Source organism: Pogona vitticeps, chromosome 4, assembly GCF_051106095.1.
Source record: "Pogona vitticeps strain Pit_001003342236 chromosome 4, PviZW2.1, whole genome shotgun sequence".
Lineage (NCBI taxonomy): Eukaryota > Metazoa > Chordata > Lepidosauria > Squamata > Agamidae > Pogona > Pogona vitticeps.
Window position 1 is genome coordinate 129,267,916 of NC_135786.1, and position 15,451 is coordinate 129,283,366.

A 15,451-nucleotide genomic window follows, 5' to 3' on the forward strand; every position below is an offset into this window, starting at 1 on the left:
ACTGTACATTTCCTCAAATATATTTTCATAGGAACATATTTTTCCTCATGGCATATTAATATTATGGGAGCAGTCATTTTGCATAAATATGGTGAGTGCCTTGCAATGATGTTATAGTAGGTAATTATTAGTTGTCTCCATGCTAATTGTTCCGAGAAAATGTTTAATTGTAAGTTAAATGGATCCAGTGTGGTTTCCCTTTCATGTAATATTGGCACACTTTTAATATTTAACTCCCCGATTTCACTTACATCAAATAGATGGATGAGTGGGAGCTTTGCCTACTTGCCCAGATAGTGGAGGAGAGACTGGAAGCTTCAGACAAATATTATTGTGTTAATTGGAATAGGGTTCTCTAAAGGGGAGTGATTGTTGTTGTTGTTGTTGTTGTTGTTGTTGTTGTTGTTGTTGTTGTTGTTGTTGTTGTTGTTGTTGTTGTTGTTGTTGTTGTTGTTGTTGTTGTTATTTATATCCCGCCTATCTAGTCGATTAAGACCACTCTAGGCGGCTTACAACAATATGACAATATAAATAAAAACAATTTTAAAATAAGGGGAGAACTTTAGACAAATGGGACAGACACTAGAAAAGGTAAGAAAGGGAAAGTCAGGGATTGGCTGAGGGGAAGGCCTGCCGAAACATCAGTGTTTTTAGTTGGTTTTTAAAAATACCCAGCGAGAGAGCCACGCGGATATCAGGAGGTAAGTTATTCCAGAGGCGAGGAGCCACCGCTGAGAAGGCCTGATTTCTTGTCTTTTCTTTCCGGACCTCCCTCAGCGTCAGGCTCCTCAGCCTCACCTCCTGGCTTGTGTGAGTGACATGGGTAGATCTTGGTGGAAGTAGGTGTTCCGCCAAGTATCGAGGCCCTAAGCCGTTTAGGGCTTTGTACGTAAGCGTCAACACTTTGAAGTCGGTGCGGAATCGGATGGGCAGCCAATGCAATGCGGCCAGAGTGGGTGAGATGTGTTGGTATTTTTTCACACCACTGAAAAGTCTGGCCACAGCATTCTTCACCACCTGAAGTTACCGCAGCAGCCTCAAAGGCAGCCTCACGTAGAGCGCATTACAGTGGTCTAATCTTGAGATTACAAGAGCATGCACCAAGGTAGTGAGCGCCCCAACATCAAGGTAGGACCGCAGCTGGGCTATCCGCCTAAGATGATAGAAGGCGAATCGGACCACAGATGCCACCTGGGACTCCATAGTAAGCGCCGGGTCCAGATGGATCCCCAAACTGCGGACCCCATCCTTGGCAGGGAGGGTCACCCCCCGAAAGAGAGGGAGTTTCCCAAACCCCCCACTGTGGGGACACCCACCCTCAGTACTTCCGTCTTGTCCGGGTTCAGCCTTAGCCCGTTCTCCTGCATCCATTGCAGTATGGTCTCCAGGCAGCGCTGAAGGGACAGAACGGCATCTCCTGCAGTAGGTGGAAAGGAGATGTAGAGCTGTGTATCATCGGTGTATTGATGACACCGAGCTCCACATCCCCGAATGACCCCTCCCAGCTGCCTCATATAGATGTTAAACAGCATTGGGGAGATAATCGACCCCTGTGGAACCCCACAATTGAGAGTCCACGGGGCTGAGACATTCTCCCCAAGCTGTACTCTCTGGGGACGGTCCTCCAAGAAGGAACGGAGCCAGGCCAGAGCAAGGCCCCCAATTCCTAACTCAGAGAGCCTCCCCAGGAGGATACCGTGGTCAATGGTATCAAAGGCCACTGAGATATCGAGGAGGACCAGCAGGGACACATTTCCCCTGTCGGCCTCCCTCAGTAGGTCATCACACAGGGCGACCAATGCTGTTTCTGTGCCATGGCATGGCCTGAAGCCGGACTGAAATGGATCCAGGGCATCTGTTTCATCCAGGTGCGCTTGAAGCTGGTCGGCCAACACCCTCTCAACTACCTTGCTTAGGAAAGAAACGTTGGCGATGGGCCTGTAGTTGCCAATTTCATCCGCCGCCAAGCTTGGTTTCTTCCTAATGGGCCTAATGAGTGTTTCCTTGAGGGCAGATGGGAACCTGCCCTCCAGGAAAGACCCATTAATTATCACAGTGGCCCATTCTGTTATTGTAGGTCTGGCCACTTTGATTAGCCAGGCCGGGCAAGGGTCAAGGGAGGAGGTGGTGGCACAACAGCGATCAAGCGCCCTGGCCATTGTATCAGGCGTAACTGGCTGAAAGGAATCAAAAATTTCCAGGCAAGACGGAGCGCTGGACATCTCAGCTCGACTCACTGTATTCAAAAAAGGAGATAGGTCTCGGCGGATGGCCTCCACTTTAGATTTAAAAAATGCTGCAAATTGGTCCGGCAAAAAACTAGAGGGAGACCCATCACCCGGACCAATTCCGGATAGGTTGCGCACTATACGGAATAATTCCGCCTGCTGGTTGGAAGCTTCGCTTATCCAGTTAGCGAAGTATGATCGACTGGCAGCCTTTACCTTAGCCAGGTAAAGGTTAGTGGTGACCTTAACAGCAATCCAATTATAATCTGTTGGGTCCTTTCTCCATTTGCGCTCTAGCCATCTCCTAATCTGCTTCAACACCCGGAGGTCCTGGTTAAACCAGGGCGCCGGGCGGGCTCTGCATTGGAGAGGGCATTTAGGTGCGATCGTGTCTACAACTCTAGCCGCCGCAGCAAACCAGCTGCTGGTCAGAACCTCGACAGGAGCGCCAGCCAGTTCAGCCGTAACACCAGTCGGATCCAGTAGCCTTCGAGGGCGGACCATAACAATAGGTCCCTGCTCCCTGCGAGGGGGGAGGGCCATGTTGAGGTTACATTTTATTAGGTGGTGATCCGACCATGACAAAGGAACCAACTCGAGGTCAGTAACTATCGGACCACTCTCACTCCAATTGGAGGAAAAGACCAGGTCAAGTGTGTGGCCACACACTTGACCTGGGGGTGGCCACACACTTGACCTGAATCTAAAGTTACTCAATCTGCGCATTCTTACTGATTTATCACTCCACAAGGCTATAGAGTTAGGGCTCAACTTTTAATGCCTTTAAATATGATTGGTCTGTATTCTTCTGCTGGGTGGCAAACCATCAAAGTGCTAGACAGGGCTTTGGGAGGCCCAGATTTAAATCCCTGTTTGGCCATGAAACTTACCGGATGACCCACCTCTCCACCTAGCTACTTCACAGCATTGTTAGGAGGATAAATTTGGGCTGGGGAGAAAGCATGTAAATGCTTTTCTTCTAAAAAAAATGAAATAGGAATGTATGAAATGAATGTAAGAAATAATTATTCCCAACTACCATAGACCCTCTCTTGATATATACATAGGCTTGCTGAATAGCTTAGTGATTTAGGTGTTTGGTTGTGGAGCCAGAGACTGGGAGTTTGACTGATTTCTCACTGTGCCTTGTAAGAGAAGAGCCAGACTGTACAGTTTTGGGCAAATCACTCCTTCCCAGGGCAACCCTGGAAGATGGGAATGGTAAACTACTTCTGAGTATTCTATACCTCAGAAACCCTGGAAGGAGTTGTCATAAGTTGGAATCAAGTTGAAAGTGCATCACATGACTGTAAGAGAGGGTAAATTCCGTGCTGATCCTATCTGTCCCATCAGTTGGTTTGGGAGGCAAAAATCCATCAACTTGTGTTTCCATGTTTCCTTCTGCTCCTTGCAGCCGCATTCTAAGCCAGCCCCTTCTTTCCCTTTCCTCACTACAATCACAATTTGCCGTCTCTTATGTATTTTTCCCATCCATATATTTTCATGCAAGCTTGTAATGGTGTAGTAAAGCAGCTAGAGTTTCCACCAGTATCTCATTAAACTTTATGCACATTAACTCTAATACATGTGCACCATCAAAATGAGGTCATAGAGTGGACTGAATCACAACTGCAAGTGGAGTAGGAAGAGGCCATGTTAAAACACAGCTTCCAATTTAAACAAACAAAGCAAAAAGCCCTAACACATCTGTGACAAGGTTCGTCTTTAGCCGGGGGGGGTTGGGTGGTAAAGGCGGGAAACAGGCGCGGAGGCGAGTTCGAGTCTTGAGAAACAGCAATTTTATTTGTATGAACACTTAACTCCACTGGATCGAACGGATCCTTCAAAACTTCATCAGATAACAGAGTATACCTCTTGGGTCTAACAACCGGCTGACCCATCTCATCATCTACCAAGGGGCCGGGCCAAACCGCTCGTGATCCGTCAAGGGTCTTAAAGGCGCACTCCTGACGGCGCAGATGGTCCCACAGCAGGGGTGGCGGGCCCAATCCCCCTCCGGGGGTTTCTGTTGGAACTCGGGCCCCGGGCGGATAACTCTCCGTCCCCCACCATGGTAGCCCACCGGGAAGACCGAGACCCTCCATTCCAGGGGTTCGTAAGTCCTACCCCGACCGCTAGTAGCTGGAGGCTCAGGCAGCAGTCCTCCGCCTCCCGGTAAGCTTTGAGCGCCTGGGGACCCGTCCGCTAGGCTCTTGGCATCCTTCAGCCAATCCGTCTGCACACCTCTCGTTGTGCATCTGCCCAGCTCTCCTTCCCCCAACCAACTGAACTCCCGCGCAAAGTCTCCTTCCCCTTTCACCTCCTCCCACATGATTAAGTCCATCTCGGCTCCGCCCTCATCCACCAAGCACACTTCGGTAGGCCTCCTCTGTAGTTCTTCCTCATTCTCTATTTCTACCAGTATCCCCTCAGCACAGCCACTCACGTCCTTCGGGCTCTCTTCTTCTGGGGACGGCACACTGGGTCCCACTCCTTCACACGCCCCCCTCTCTGAGTGGGCCGTCCTCCAGGGAAGATTCTCCTTCTCCCCTTCCTGTCGAGAGAAATAGTCGGCATTAGAGTGTGCCTTCCCCTTCCTATATTGTACCTGAAATGAGAATGGTTGTAAGCTAAGATACCACCTGGTCAGGCGGGCATTGGTATCCTTCATGCGATTAAGCCACTGCAAGGGTGCATGGTCTGTCACTAGTATGAACGGAGCCCCCAACAAATAATACCTCAGGGCGTGTACTGCCCACTTCACCGCCAAGGCTTCTTTCTCAATCGTCGCATACTTTTGTTCCCGATTACTCAGCTTTTTGCTTAAGTACATTACAGGGTATTCCACCCCCTCCCTCCTTTGAGACAAGACCGCGCCAATTCCCCTGTCGGAAGCATCTGTTTGTACCCAGAAAGGTAACTTGAAGTCCGGAGCATACCTAGAAGGTAGAGTTGCCAAGGTTTCCTTAAGCAGTCTGAACGCGTGCTGTTCTGCAGCACCCCACACCACACCTTTCCCCTTCCGTTTCCGCGTCAAATCTGTGAGAGGAGCTGCCACCTCCGCAAAATTGGGCACAAATTGTCTGTAGTATCCGGCTAGTCCCAAAAATTGTTGAACCTCCTTCTTAGTTTTGGGCACCGTCCATGATACAACTTTGTCCACTTTATCGGACACTGGTTGTATTTTGCCACCTTCCACCTGAAACCCTAAGAATTGTACACCTCTCCGCGCGATCTTGCACTTATCAGGATTTACTTTCAGCCCAGCTTGCTCAATTTCCTTGAGCACCCTCCTTATGTGTTCCAGATGTTCTTCCCAGGACTTACTATAGATCAAGATATCATCAATGTAAGCCCCCGCAAAATCTTTAACTGGGGCTAAAACTTGATCCATTAGTCTTTGGAACGTTGCGGCGGCGCCATGCAACCCGAATGGCATTTTCCTGAACTGGAATAACCCCTGGGGTGTCACGAAGGATGTTTTTTCCTTGTCCTCCTCTCTTAAGGGTATCTGCCAATAACCTTTAGTAAGGTCAAGTGAGGTCAGATAGACCGACCCCCCCAATTTTTCTAATAGGTCATCCACTCGAGGCATGGGGTAGGCGTCAAATTTGGAGACTTCGTTCAATTGCCTGAAATCTACACAGAGCCGCATCTTCCCGTCGGCCTTTGGCACCATCACCGGGTAGCTACGCCAAGGGCTCCGCGAGGGTTCTATAATGCCTAGTTGTAACATTTCTTCAACTTCCTTACTTATAGCCTCTCTAAGGTGGTACGGCCAGGTTCTGTTCCCTGATCTTGTAACAACCCCTGCTGGGGTGTGTATCTCGTGTTGTATTAGCTGAGTCTCACCTGGTACCCCTGAAAACAAATGTTGGAATTCGCCCTCTAGCTGCAATAAGTCTTGTTGTTGTGCCGTGGGTAAGGTCTCATCTATAGGTAACCGGCCCTCTATCCGTCCCCAAGAATCAACTTCTGGTCCAAACTCATGCTCCTCTACTTCCCCCCACAAAGCCTCTCTTTCTTTCCACTCCTTAAGGAGGTTGACGTGAAAGATACCTTTCTTCTTAGTCTTGTCTGGCATATATATCTCATAGTCAACATCTCCTATCTTTTGTACCACCTCATATGGGCCCTGCCAAGTCGCAAACAACTTGGCTTGTTCAGAAGGCATCAACAACAAAACCTTTTGCCCTGGTACGAACTCCCGCACCTTCACTCTTTGATCGTACCTCCTCTTTTGCCCGGCTTGGGCCTGGCCAAGGTTGGCCTTGGCCAGCCCCGCTGCTGTTCTTAGATGCTCCCTCATTTCGATCACTTGTTGAATAGTTATCCGCGCATCGTCTGGACCTTCCTCCCACCTCTCTTTTACCAGATCCAGAATACCTCTGGGGTTCCACCCATACATTAATTCGAATGGAGAAAACCCGGTAGAGGATTGTGGTACCTCCCTTATGGCAAACATTAAGGGTGCTACCAACAGGTGCCATCGTCGGGGCTTTTCCATGACCAATTTCCGCAACATGCCCTTTAGGGTCTTGTTGAAACGCTCCACCAAGCCGTTACTCTGAGGATGATACACGGCGGTGTGGATGGGTTTCACCTCTAGGAGGCGCCATAATTCTTTTAAGGTTTGGCTCATGAAATTCGTGCCTTGGTCGGTGAGTATCTCCTTGGGGAACCCCAGCCTCGTGAATACCTGCATTAACTCCCGCGCTAGAACTTTGGCCGTGGTGGATCTCAGTGGGATCGCTTCGGGGTACCGGGTGGCATAATCTATGATCACCAGGATATGAGTATGTCCCCCTTGTGACTTGAGCAGCGGTCCCACAATATCTAATCCAATCCTTTGGAAGGGGTGATCCATAAGGGGCAACGGGATTAACTCAGCCCCCGTGGGCGGCTTCCTTTGGGTTTTCTGACATTGAGGGCAGGTCGCACAATACTCTTTCACCTCCTTCCGCAATTCAGGCCACCAAAATCGTTGCTCTATTCTTGCCCGCATTTTCTCTTCCGCCAAATGCCCCGCCAAAGGAATATCATGAGCCAATTCCATAACTTTCGGTCTCCATTTGGAAGGTACCACCAACCTTCTACTCGTATCCTCCTGCACATAATACAGCAGATTATTATCCATTTCCCACCCCCTTTGTCCTCTTACAATGGTTCCCGATGGCTGAGCCGCCAGCAGGGGCTCTCGCAGCGACGCGTCATCCTGCTGCATGGCTCTCACTTGCTCTCGCGACGTTCTCTGCAAAAAATCGGACTGATCCTTACAAACCTCCTCATCCCCTTGCAGCCCTTCCTTTACCGACCCCACATTGCGGGAGCCCACCCAGTCCCGACCAAGCAACATTTCACGCGTCAGTCCTGGAACGACCCCAATTTTCATTTGTCTCTCATCGTCCCCTACTTTCACGGTAGCCCACATAGTTTGATACTTTTTAAGGTCCCCATGGATGCATCGCACCGACAGTCCTCCGTCCTTCTTATCGCCCGGCAGATCCCTCACCAGGGTCGTCCCGCATCCCGTGTCTATGAGGGCTCTTTTTTTCATCCCATTCACCCAAGCGTCTATTTCCCATCGTTCCGAGGTTGGGCCCTGAGTTTCTACCGCGCGCGTTAATCGCCCCACCCACGAACAATCAATCCCGGGGCAATTTCTTTTCACGTGGCCCGGAACCCCACAGGAATAACAGATGATCCGCCCCTCTTTGTTGTCCTTCCCTACCACTCCCGGGGTGTAGAGGGGGCGCCCGTCCTTGCCCTCTTTCCAGCCCGTGCCCGGCGCGTAAATCCTCTGATCCACGGTAATAGGCCGGACGGGCTTGGGTGCGAACGGCTCGAAACTTTTCCCGCGCGCTCTAGCAGGTCCGCTCATGTCCGTGCCCGCCTTCGCAGTAAGGTTGGAAGTTGAAAGTGAAACTTCTCCTCCTCGTGGTCGCTGTTTCTCCGCCCAGGGGGCGGTCACTTCCTTGCTCGCTTCTTCCGTGTTGCTGAAGTCCTCCAGCAGCGTAATCGCCCTCTCTAGCGTTTTAGGGTTGTTCTTCTGCACCCAGTTTTTAGCGTTGGTTCCCAAGGACTGTACCAGCTGTTCCAGCACGACTGCATCCACTAGCCTTTCCCCATCGTTTTCGGCTGGTTTCAACCACCTCATCGCATTAGCCCTCATTCTCTGTGCAACCGTACGCGGGTGGGTTCCTGGCTTCCACTTCAGTTCCCTCAGTCTTTTCCTATAAGTTTCCTCCGTTAGGTTCAGGGTGCTCAAAATAGCGCTTTTCACCGCGTCATACCGCGTTGCCTCCTGAACTCCCAAGGTATCAACCACCTCCTGCAACAGGCCGGTGAGACACGGTATGAGCACCAGAGTCCACTGGTCTCGTGGCCACCCCGCAGCTGTGGCCACCCTCTCAAACGTATGTAGGTATGCCTCAGGGTCATCCGTGGCAGTCATCTTCTGTATTCGGATTGGCGCCGGCCCCGCCACCAGGCTGCCCCGTACGCTGGCAAGATTCCTGCCGCCCCTCTCCTCCTCATTCCCTCTCCCGCGCATCTGTCGAGCCATCAAAATCTGCTGCTCGGTCAGGTTTTCTATAAGTCGAGCTTGCCTCTCCATTGCTTCGCGCAACCGGTCCACCTCTTGGTTTCCCGCCACTTCCTTCCCCCCGGCCCCACGTTGGGCGCCACTGTGACAAGGTTCGTCTTTAGCCGGGGGGGGTTGGGTGGTAAAGGCGGGAAACAGGCGCGGAGGCGAGTTCGAGTCTTGAGAAACAGCAATTTTATTTGTATGAACACTTAACTCCACTGGATCGAACGGATCCTTCAAAACTTCATCAGATAACAGAGTATACCTCTTGGGTCTAACAACCGGCTGACCCATCTCATCATCTACCAAGGGGCCGGGCCAAACCGCTCGCGATCCGTCAAGGGTCTTAAAGGCGCACTCCTGACGGCGCAGATGGTCCCACAGCAGGGGTGGCGGGCCCAATCCCCCTCCGGGGGTTTCTGTTGGAACTTGGGCCCCGGGCGGATAACTCTCCGTCCCCCACCATGGTAGCCCACCGGGAAGACCGAGACCCTCCATTCCAGGGGTTCGTAAGTCCTACCCCGACCGCTAGTAGCTGGAGGCTCAGGCAGCAGTCCTCCGCCTCCCGGTAAGCTTTGAGCGCCTGGGGACCCGTCCGCTAGGCTCTTGGCGTCCTTCAGCCAATCCGTCTGCACACCTCTCGTTGTGCATCTGCCCAGCTCTCCTTCCCCCAACCAACTGAACTCCCGCGCAAAGTCTCCTTCCCCTTTCACCTCCTCCCACATGATTAAGTCCATCTCGGCTCCGCCCTCATCCACCAAGCACACTTCGGTAGGCCTCCTCTGTAGTTCTTCCTCATTCTCTATTTCTACCAGTATCCCCTCAGCACAGCCACTCGCGTCCTTCGGGCTCTCTTCTTCTGGGGACGGCACACTGGGTCCCACTCCTTCACAACATCAGATGGAAATATTCCTAAACAGTCCACTTAGTGTTTGGCTAGCATTGGGGAGGAGATGCAAGTAGCTTTCTTTAAAAAAAAAAAAAAAGAGTAATACAATCAAATCTGGCATCTCTGCCTGCTTTCTTTAGTTGTCACAGTTCCTTCTACAATCTTATACCTGTCACCTCATTCTGCCACATAGATGAGGCTCCCTGTTTACAAATGCATGTGTGTGTGCACACTCACACATGTAATCAGGCTTCCCATGCATTTGATTGCCATACTCTGAACAAGAAATCTGAGACCACAATCAGATAGGCATTTGTCCTGCTATTTGTCCCATGATCTTCACTGATCAATTCAATATCTTTCCTGATGGTTGGATAAAATTACCATTTATCCAATGTAAACCCATGAATATGAAGGACATTTAGTTCATATCTCAGTACAGTGGTGCCTCACTTAGCAATGTTAATCCGTTCCGGAAAAAACATCACTAAGTGATTTAATCGCTAAGCGATATTAAAAAGCCCATTGGAACGTATTAAAACGCGTTTAATATGCTCCTATGGGCTAAAAACTTACCTTAAAGTGAAATTCCTCCATAGCGGCAGCCATTTTGGGTGCCTCTAAAGTGAGGCAAAACAGCGGTGGCCATTTTGTTTTTGCGGTGGCCATTTTGGAACCGCTGATCAGCTGTTTTAAAAAGTTCACTTTGCCATGATCGCTTCCCTGCGATCATCGCAAAGCGAATTTAAGCCATAGGGGACATCACTAAGCGATCGCTCCAGTGATGGCCAAAAGTCCATTGCAAAGCGATTTCATCGCTCAACGGAGCGATCGCTAAGCGAGGCACCACTGTACTCTTTTTGTTCTGTTTCCTCTCACTTCCTTTAAAAAAACTTTTCTTTTCCTTTTTTTCTCTTTCTTCCATTCCCTTCTGGAATGGCACTCTGTAAAATATTTTTGGGGTGTTTCATGGCATGTCTTGTGAATAAAGATACACACTGATGTGTGCTATGGGAGGGGACACTTTTGCCACTAAAACACCTATAACTTTCCTTCTTTTTTATTTATTTATTTATTGTATTTTTACCCTGCCTATCTGGTCAGATGACCACTCTAGGCGGCTTTTAAAAAGAACCTACAACAATTGTAGTAACAAATCAGTTGACAGTAAATAAACCTTTTTTCTGTACATGCATTAATGAAATACATGCATTTTTTAAAAAAAAGGTTTCCAAAAACTGTCCAAAAAAACCCTATGAAGCATTGGTTTCCGAAAATGGTCTAAAGCAAAAAGATTGCTCCACTCCACAACTTTTTTAAAAAAATTGTTTGGTACTGCTGTACCACTAAACTATTTAAACCCTCTATCCTTGTTTAAATTTTCAAAAAAAGGAGCATTGAAATCAAGAATTCTGTGCACTGGAAGCACAAAATGTTCATACAGCAAAAAGTTTGCTAAATCTTTGTCTCAAAAACTGTGATAGAAGATAGATTATCTTCAGCAAGTGGTGCATGGAAGTTTTGCACACACCAGCTGTCCACATTCCTACCTATAACTTATTGCTCTTCTTTTATATCAATGTAGGAATTATACCTTTCCGAAGTACAGGATAGACAATATGTCTCCATCTTCCATATGTCTCTGAACAAAGAGCATAGCCAGGCCGGCTGACTTTTGGCCATAATTCCTCCCCAAGGCTCAAACTTATGTTAGCTAGGTACCTGTGGAAATCATTTGGAGCACACATTATCTATCAGATTACTGATTTGTATATTTACATTTCCCTGTCTTGGAACTACCCTTGACAGTACACCACATGAAGAAGGCCTTCGTAAATACAGTATTTAGGTTTTCTTTTGCATTGGAGGAGAAACGTCCTTTGTTTCTGTGTTGCTGACAAACACAGGCACCAAACAATTGTACAGAATCACAGGTAGGACCTCTACCCACTGACAAGATAAAATACAACAGTAAGTCACTATTGGCAGAGTGTGAATGTTTATTGGCTTAAAAGCGTCTAGTTACACAGAGATTACTTCTCCTCAATTGGTGCTTATTGTCTCAATAACTGACTCAGAGACACTGTTATGAGAAAGAAGGAAAGGGTTTTGATTTTACTCACTGTTCTTCAAAGGTCAAAACAAACAGCATTCTGTAGAAAAATAGTGACTGGTTACATGAACAGAGCTTAACTGGTTAACTAGCTTCATGACTACATACTGACTACATGAACACACACTGTCTTCAGACTACATAGCTCTAACTGAGAGAACACTTCTTACTGTAAAATAATGGCAGAAGAAGACTTAAGTAGACATGTATGTGTCTCTTCAAAATTTGAGGCAAAGAGGGAACAATTGGCTGCTACCAGATTGAGTGACATTCACCCCAGTTCAGAAAAGCCCTTCCCAGCCAAAATCTCTTAAAGGTATCATACAACATTTGTAATATTTCCAACAGTCACAATTGGATTTTATATGTAAAATAATGGAAGACTGTCTTTTCTTGTTTAGCAAGCATACTGATGATTGTGGGTGGGTGCAGCCCAATACACTTACATAAACTGATGCAGCCACATCTGACTTCCCACTCCATGACATCTCAAGACAACCTAAGAACTTTAAGATTGTATAGTATATGCCAGTCCTCCTCTTTGCCCCACTCCATTTTGAATCATATTCTTGCCTAACGAAGAGATTGGAAGGTCTTCAAACCTTAACATGCTTTCTTATGCCCCTTTGGGTGGCCTAACAGAAGCATTGTCCTAATTTGGATTTGGAAGGTTTCTGTACATTTCTCAGCCTGGTTCTTTGATAAATTATACTCAGCTGGAACTTGGGAGTAGATGTTACTTCTCTTACCTACTTTTAGGAGTGGCCTTACTCATGTCCAGGACTTCTTGGCAAATATGCTCAGTTGCTGACCTATGTTCAAAGGTCTGGATTGGAAGAGGAATCTATGCTTCTCTACCTATAAAAACCATAACCCCAAACTCCCACATATCCAAGATATCCATTACTGATAAATAAGAGTCAACAAATGCTTAGGTGGTGGCAGCCTATGTCTGAAGAACAGATACTGCATATCTGGTTCATGGTCAGAGGGGGAAGCACATTCAGAGGCTGTGAGTTATAGGGAGCCCTACAGGAACAACACTCAGCAGGCTATTTTACTAGGTCTTATTTGTGGAACAAACACATATACACTCAAGCAGCAGAGTGTGAGGATGGCTGGTATGCTAGGTGTCTGCTCTATCTGGCAGAAAAACGGGGGGCAGCAGGGATTTGAGCTACAACCTCCCAGGATTGGGCTCCCGCCCAGGACCATGAGGAATAGGCTCCTAGTAGGGCTAAGCCTGACCTCCTCCCTTACAGCCTCCAAGAGGATGCTTAGAACAAGATTGTTTACAGAAGCCTTTGAGAGCATCCTCTCTTCACATAGTGTGGACTGACCCTTTTTAGACTGCCACTTCACCATTATTTGGTTTTCCACTGACTTATGCGATGGTTGCTTTATTTGATTATATGTGATGTTTATCTCTTATTATATTTACAATTTGTTTTATTTTACATTTGCTTCTGTCTGTACGTAAACCGCCTAAAGTAGTGTTTTTAAGTAATTGGTATGGTATACGAGTTAAGTAAGTAAGTAAGTTACTCGGGACACAGTCCTTGTGGCACACAGTTTCCTAGTTCTCATGGACCTTCCTGACCATGTTTTAGGTTATGCTGGCCTTGTGGGATACAAAGGTGAGACATTTGTCAGTCAGTGGATATAAGAGATGTTGAAGCAGCAAAGGAAGAAGGTAAAACTAAACATAGACATAGAACTAGTACCATATTGCATGCCTTTGCTTCTATGCCTTATGGTGTGACCCAGAGCAGAATCTCATGATTTGACACCCTCATAGTGCACATCTCCCCTTCGACTAACACCACAGACTGATAGACACAAAGCATAACAATATCACTCCATGCATTGGATAGCAATTACACAGCCACAATTAAAGCCCTTGTTAAAGGTGGGATGGATGAACTATATTCCATAATTCTAGATATAAATTAATGGCGAGGCATAGGTTCTGTAACTTACATTTGGAATAATGGCGCAGTCTCTTGATTTACAATTTGACTGTGCAGGAGAGGTACGCTTGAGGACAATCTCTGCAGTCTTGAGATAGAAAGAGTAACAAATGTTTATTTATAGGACCTTAAAAGTTTGATGAAGCACAGGTATTGTCAGGCTTGTTTTTCCATGGACTTTGCTGGGGCTAAACATTGTTGGCTGTTCTCTCAATCTGTACTCCATGTTTTGTATTGGATTGAAAGGACATCCGATCCAAGCTTTGCCTTAGCAGAAGTGTAACATGTTTGCAGTTTTTATAACAAATTCAGTTTTCCACTCATTTTAGCCTATGGTGGTAATGAAGTATGCTGTCACACATGCTCAGTTTGAATCTGTGTTGCCTAGCAACACCTTACAAGCTAGCAAAATGATGGCCAGAGGGTAGTAGGTGCTCCGGCTTATAAATGTATAGTTTAACAATGGAAACAGCTGAGGACTGCTTTTGTCAGAGACTGCACAATTTGGTGAAATGTGGGGGAGGGACATTCCCAGGAAAGAGAAATGTTCCCCCTCAGGAAAGTGCACGTTGGCCACAGGAGAAGGCAAACAGGACTCTCCTGTGGAGAAAAAGAAATTTCAGCAGGTGTTGCCTGTATGACAAGTGAGGCCCATTGAAATTCCCTCTTCTACACAGCTTTGAGAATTACAAAAGCTCTGTCATCCTTTTTAATTGGCCACCCTAGGAAGGAGAAACATATTTCAAATAATGAGCAAACATCTTGGACAACTATAACACTTAAGTGGTTCAACACATGTCTCTGAGGTCAGTTAAATCTGTTCCTCACTAGAGATCAGAAGGCATTTATTTCTCTTTCACAATAACAAGGTAAAAATATTCCCCCAGCCTAATTTTAACATGCTTTTCCAATGCAATAAAAATGACATTTTGCCCCCTATTTATTGTTGGTGTGTGGCCTTAGGAGAAAGAGAAATGTTGGTTGGCTCAGTACTAGCTTATACTTCATGCACAGAGCCAGAGACAAAGATACTCTCTCTCTTCCTCTCTCTCTCTCTAGAAATTCGAAACAGCATCCCCACCACTTCAAAATCCATGAACAGCACTGATCATAACAGAAATTCATTCAACATCCAGATGAAGTTCTCTTTAAATCTTTTTGTGTTGCTTCTTTTTTTCTTAGAACCCATGTCTTTTCCTCTTTACCAAAAATATGCATATTTACTCAAAAGTAGGTCCCACTGGCAGGAATCCTATTGCTTACAGCTGGCAGCATAAGTCAACTGGTGCAGTGAGTTGTCATTAGTGTAAGAAGTGAAGATTTCCACTTCTTGCCAGATACCAGTTGTGCGACTGATTATGCAGGGAGAAATGCAAGCATTACCTTCTTAATTAGCAATAGTTTGCCCCTGTGATTTATACAATTTGAAGTATGGCAGGTGTAAGAAATAAAATCCTGTTCTCTGTCTTCAATTGGTCTGAAACCTAGGTCAGTGGGTATAGGATTGCATCCTTTCTATCCAGTTAGTTAATGATCTAGCACCTAGATTCTTAACCTGTGGTCTGCAGACCCCAGGGGGGGCACAGTGTCTTCATGGGGGGTCCGTGATGGCTTGAAGAAATGTTATAATATTTTGCAGCTAAAATAAAGAGAAAGAAAGAAAAT

The 15,451-nt window shown here is 47.1% G+C and overlaps 1 protein-coding gene across 1 annotated transcript; it reads right to left on the reverse strand.

Annotated features, from left to right (window-relative positions):
• Positions 1 to 3,942: 3,942 nt before the first annotated feature.
• On the reverse strand, positions 3,943 to 8,426 carry LOC140708109 (uncharacterized). The gene is made up of 2 exons (XM_073003066.2): positions 7,390 to 8,426; positions 3,943 to 4,782 (listed from the first exon to the last, which is right to left on the reverse strand). The coding sequence occupies exons 1-2, from the start codon at positions 8,398 to 8,400 to the stop codon at positions 4,138 to 4,140; spliced, it is 1,656 nt and encodes a 551-aa protein (XP_072859167.2). The 5' UTR covers positions 8,401 to 8,426; the 3' UTR covers positions 3,943 to 4,137.
• Positions 8,427 to 15,451: the final 7,025 nt, after the last annotated feature.